Raw genomic sequence first — 6,000 nt, 5'->3', positions numbered from 1 at the left:
AATTGTCTAGCATGATTTGGCAAATTCCAAAACCGGGTTTTTAGATATGTTTGGCTCACCTCAAATGAATGATCTGAGCATTTGATTTGCCAATATTCCATACCGGGGTATAGATTGTTGGTCAAAAATCTTTTTCTCTGGGGTTACTCCAAGGTTATTTATGACACACTTAAATTGGATTGATAACAAATCCACACAGGAACAATTTTTCAGTTATTTCAAATTTTGATGCTTAATAGATATCTTAATTATGTTATAATGAATGGGTAAAAATTCCAAACATCTTGCTATATACTGTTGGTCATATTTTTTTCGGCATAGCCGTCTAATTTTCTTTTGGCCCCGGATATGACGCGACAGGTGGCGTTCTGGTCAAGATGAAGTATGTGATTGGTCAATGTAGCGGTCAATGCAAAATGCAGATATACAGTTAAAAATGAAACAAAGTTAAAGGGACCTCACGGTAAACCAATATTTATTTTGTATTTTTTAACATATTATTGGGTATATCTTTAAAAAAAAATAACCTTCTGAAGAATGACCATTCGAATTTGATGATGTATGTACATAAAAACATCAATTATTAAAATGTTATCACTCTGAATATGCAAATTTTGTGACATATACGATAAACGCATGCGCACAATAAACTAAAACACATGGAAACAAAAATGGCTTCCAATGTGAATCGACTGGGGTTGAAAACGATAACAGCTTCCGCAATGAAGAGAATAATAGGAAAATGGGTCAAACACAATCCTAGAATTAAACTTGGGAAGCAGTACAATAGATTGTAACAGTTCAAACATGAAAACAACAGTAATACGGACGCCGCTCGTATTCTGCTTGATTGTTTGATGGTAGGTCAGGATAATCTCGGTAATATTTACACAAACTCGGTAATTTTAACACAAACTTGGTAGTAGTTCCACAAACTCTGTAATATTTATACAGTCTGTACCAGTACATCGCTACTGTCACTATACTATATGAACAGTGAATACACTTATTTACACACATATATATATATATATGTGTGCCGTAATATTTACAGAACGTGTTATTTAACATTTAAACCACTGTGTATAATATTGTGATCCAACTAACCCAGAAGGAATATAGATATCGCCTTGTAAACTATCGTGTTTGTGTTGCCAAGATTTCAAAACAGTCACGTAATGATCTAAAAATAATTTCCGCGCTAAATTTAGAGGGGGATTCCCAACTAAATCGAGTGGTCAAGCTGGACATAGGGATTGACTGTGAACATTGGAACAGCACAGAAACATAACTGGAAAGGAACAAAACGCGTACATTCAGTGAAAATTGCAACGTTTTTACCGTGATGTCCCTTTTAAATTGATTGCAAGCTGAATAAGTGGATGCATCTATTCAAATGACACATTTGCAGTCTTATTATCACCAAAATGATTCAAACTGATATAATTTTGTTATCCGTGCTGAAACTGCGCATTTATTAATTACATCGTAGTTCGTTAATTTATTTCACCAGTAGTTTTACATTATAACCACCAGCATTAAAACTATGCCGTTTATCTTTTTTAAAGATATTTCTTGTTTACATAGTGTTGTCTTAATAAAACTACATGAACTTATATATCTGAAGTTTGTGTATATATTTGCTAGTGAACCTGGGTATACTATTTAAAGGTGTCGGCTTGGGGTGGAAATCCGCTCCTTTTACACCAGTAACTCTCACCCTGAAAATTTCCGCTTTTTCGCCTGTAGTCCTATGTTATTCTAATTTTAGTAGGAGTGTATACATAATTACATATTTTTAAATCTAAACACAAATTACTCTTTATTCCGGTATATAATGACAATTGTTTATTCTCGTAAACAGTACAGTGCAGAGAATATGATTACAAACACACTATTAATAGTAATGCATGGTAAAACAAATTATGACTTAATTATCTCATTTATATCAATAATAAATTTAGCCAATGAAATAAGTAACATTTAAGTGCATATTATATATGTTAATTACTCAGCTAACATCCCAAAAACCCATTTTCCTTAGGGACGCGGTTCCCAAAAAACGGAAGCTGATTAGCAGAATTGGTTGTGACAGTCCTAAACCTAGCTATCTGGTTAGATTTTTTCCTTATCTATTTTTGAAGTTGACAATATTTCTTTTTTTCTTTTTCAATGAGATGACTATATATTAACAATTCAATATATTGTTAAAAGTACATATTATAAACTGGTAAACCAATCAGTAACTTATCATTTGTACAATTTTGAAATCAAATGTTAAAAGAAATCGTCAATTTAGGACAAGATATAATTCAAATCAAACACATTCACGTGTACACGTATCCACAGCATTTGAAGGACACTGTGCATTGTTCAACATAGGGATATATGTCTTATGTCTATTTGTAATGGAGTATTTTCGTTCTTCTGTCCGGGTGTCCGACCCAGAGGGTACCGTCCTCGAGTAGACTGATACACATTGGTGCACTTCCATCGGATGTATAAACAGTCCTCATACAGCGTCCAGTATTCCCGTCAATCAGTAGTACCGACTTGGTGATCCATTCCGTTACGAGGACATCACCAGCTCCATCAAAACAAACATCGTACGGGTAAAACTTTGATGACTGACTGGAGCTTCCATTTGATGTGGTTGTACCAATGTCTTTACAGCGAAACTTCAGGTTTAGGTGTTTATCCATCACGATGACGTGAGACTGTTTGTCTGGTGTCTTACCAGCGATGTAGTTATCATAACCTACACCGTCACTATCAACAACAGCTACATCCCCGGTCAGAGAACTAGACACCATGTGATGAGGGGATACTGCCACCTGTCGACAAGGACCGCCCGCTCCAGCTGACACTGCCCGGCCGTCTGTAGTGTACAGTTTTATTCCTCCCCACATCCCCACCACCACCATGTCATCACTAGTGATACACAGAGAACTTGGTGTGTTGTTAACGTTAAAGCGTGTAACGACGTCACCACTCGTCGTGATTTCCCGGATACTTCGGTCATCCATCACACAGAACCACACCCTACCCGTGGTCGGGGATACAGAGATCGAACTGAATTTGACCTTACACTCGATCGTCTCCTTTACATTGCCTTTTAAGTCCATCCGGTACACGTTTTCAGCGTCCCAGTACGATAACCATGCCTCGTCACCAGTAAGACATGTACAACATACATCATAAGGAAACGACGTCTTAAACTTGGACAGAACCACAGGTGTCGGTATCGGTTTGTACGACTGATCTTCTCCGTCGATGAGTACCTTACCAAGCATGCGTTCCAGAAGTTCGACGGATATGGTCCCGGGTTTGAACTCCACTGTCTGCAAACGTCGAGGAGAGGGAGGGTCAATTGAGGTATTCCTGATTTCCCGCGCTAATGTAGTGACGTCAACAGTTGTACCGGATGTCAGTACCTGCTGGCATCTGTCCAGTTTTGGCTCCAGGTCTTCCCTCAGATGTTTGGTGAGAGCAGTTTTGTTTTTCTCAGAAACACTTTTATTAAGTTTCTCTAGCTCGGTACACATCTTCACTAACAACTCAATGGCATTATCGATGGTGTCTTTCATCTGTTTCCCCTGACGTTTAATGTCACTGATAATTTTCTGATATCCTCCACCGTTTGTTTCACTTTTACGAATATCCTCCTTGATTTTAGGAATGTCGGTTTTGGAAAGCTGGTCAACATACTGCTGTATTTCCCGTTTCTGGTCCGCCACGTAATCAGTCAGTTTACCAAACTTATGACCGTAGTGACTCTCTGTAACACAGTCCATACAAATCAACTCGTCCTCACACGATTTACACACATAAACAAACCCCATCCCTTTATGGCGGGGACACCCAGGAACTGGTGTCTGGGCCGCCATGTCGACAAGGTTAGCTGCTGTTTGTCAATATGGCGGCGATACTTCTCGGAATTTGAGATAGTCTTCCGGGTAAAGGACAGCATATGTTCTATTTTTAGTTACAGGCGTGTATTATATAAATGGTGTATCAATGTAACTGGATCAAATAGATTTAAATAAACAGAAACGGGTGTCGTAATGTCGCCTTGGGTATACGTCGTGTTAAGTCACTATATATCCCCATCTTTAATTTGTCATCACATCTGTATGGACTATTTGTATAGTTTTATATCTGAAGGTCGTTTTCCGGGACGGTACGTTCTATTTTAAGGTACAGGTTTGGATTTTAAATTTAGAATACGACAACATTACTGACAGTTAACGGTGCCTGACTTGAATGGGTTAACTATTAAAAAAGAACCACAGACAACTGTGGTGGATTGACTAATGTCCCTAATCATTTGTTACAGAAATATGAAAAATTCGCGTTGTGTCAGGAGGTCAGAACACAAGTGTGTATGTGTTGACTTGCGGAAGGGGTTCGACGCTCAGCAGGCAAAGGTTTTTCTATCAATATTATTTTTTTATACCAAACTATATACCAACAGTCAACTGTTATAATTCACGATCTCTTTCTTATTTATCTAAATGTAATTGTCGAATTTCATCACAAAAATAAGAATAAAACCTGTGTAAACTAGAAATGAATTAAATAAATACATTAAAATATATCTAGGGGTGTTATCTCTGCTGAAAAAGCTAAAATGATAAACGAAATCTGTATTTCTGGGCCGAGAGTGTGATAAGTACATGCTGATAGTGATGGCCGCTAGTGAGAGAGGTAATTGAACTTAAATACATCATACTGGCATCTAAAAATATGGAGGTGGAGGAAAACGAGCCGCATCCTAGTACAGGTATGATTATGTTTATTTTGCTTCCTTTCTATTGTTTTTGAAGACCAAATGTCAAAAGTTAAAGGATTGGCAGTTATGCATGTTCCCAGGTTTGAATTATAACTTAAATTGGAGTGTTTTGCCATAATAATTTAAATATCCAGGTGAGCGATACTTTAAAATCGCCAGCTATTAAAACAAGAGGGCCAGGGGCCTTAACGGTCATCTGACTCTAAATTAAAGACCCTTATAATATTGTAGTATGCATTCTCTGCAGGTTTAGTGGCACTGTTGGCCATGGCGGCCATCTTGGATTTCTGACCTACCTTAAAAATAATAACACTTGGCCATGACCATCTCAGGATCATTTCTGGTAAGTTAGAGCCAAATCCCACGGGTGGAATTTGAGAAGAAGTTTGAAATACGTGTTGTTCAGGAAAAACATGATTGCGCAATCATGTTACAAAATGGCTGCCGTGGCTGCCATTTCAAAGTTTTTACGAGGCCGAAAAATAACAACACTTTGTTGGATCCCCTTCCTTAACATCCTCACCAATTTCCAGCTCAATCGCACCAGTGGAACTGGAGAAGAAGTTTAAAATGTGTTTTTCAAGATGGCTGTCATGGCGGCCATCTTGGATTTCTGACTGACCCGATAAATAACAAAACTTGGCCAGGAACATCTCGGGATCATTTCTGGTAAGTTAAAGCTGAATCCCACTGGTGGAATTTGAGAAGAAGTTTGAAATAGGTGTTGTTCAGGAAAACCATGATTGCGCAATCATTTTACAAAATGGCCACCATGGCTGCCATGTCAAAGTTTTTACAAGGCCGAAAAATAAAAACACTTTGTTGCCTCTCTTTCCTTAACATCCTCACCAATTTCCAGCTCAATGGCACCAGTGGAACTGGAGAAGAAGTTTAAAATGTGTTTTTCAAGATGGTTGCCATGACGGCCATCTTGGATTTCTGACCGATTTGAAAAATAACAACACTTGGTCAGGACTATCTCAGGATCATTTCTGGTAAGTAAGAGCTCAATCCCACTGGTGGAATTTGAGAAGAAGTTTGAAATAGGTGTTGTTCAGAAGAACCATGATTGCGCAATCATTTTACAAAATGGCTGCCGTGGCTGCAATGTCGAAGTTTTTACGAAGCCGAAAAATAACAACACTTTATTGGCTCTCCTTCCTTAACATCCTCACCAATTTCCAGCTCAATCGCACCAGTGGAACTGG

General features: G+C 38.2%; 1 protein-coding gene across 1 annotated transcript; it reads right to left on the bottom strand.

Annotated features, from left to right (window-relative positions):
- Positions 1 to 2,399: 2,399 nt before the first annotated feature.
- On the bottom strand, positions 2,400 to 3,887 carry LOC117340730. Its single transcript, XM_033902492.1, has one exon. It carries the CDS (start codon positions 3,885 to 3,887, stop codon positions 2,400 to 2,402), a length of 1,488 nt encoding a protein of 495 aa, XP_033758383.1.
- Positions 3,888 to 6,000: the final 2,113 nt, after the last annotated feature.

The sequence above is a fragment of the Pecten maximus genome, chromosome 13, assembly GCF_902652985.1.
Source record: "Pecten maximus chromosome 13, xPecMax1.1, whole genome shotgun sequence".
In the NCBI taxonomy this organism is placed as follows: Eukaryota; Metazoa; Mollusca; class Bivalvia; order Pectinida; family Pectinidae; genus Pecten; species Pecten maximus.
This window is presented reverse-complemented; position numbering and strand designations above follow the sequence as displayed.

Bases quoted from the DNA above. Each gene is read 5' to 3' on its own strand.
- LOC117340730 (XM_033902492.1), bottom strand. From the start codon at position 3,887: ATGGCGGCCCAGACACCAGTTCCTGGGTGTCCCCGCCATAAAGGGATG.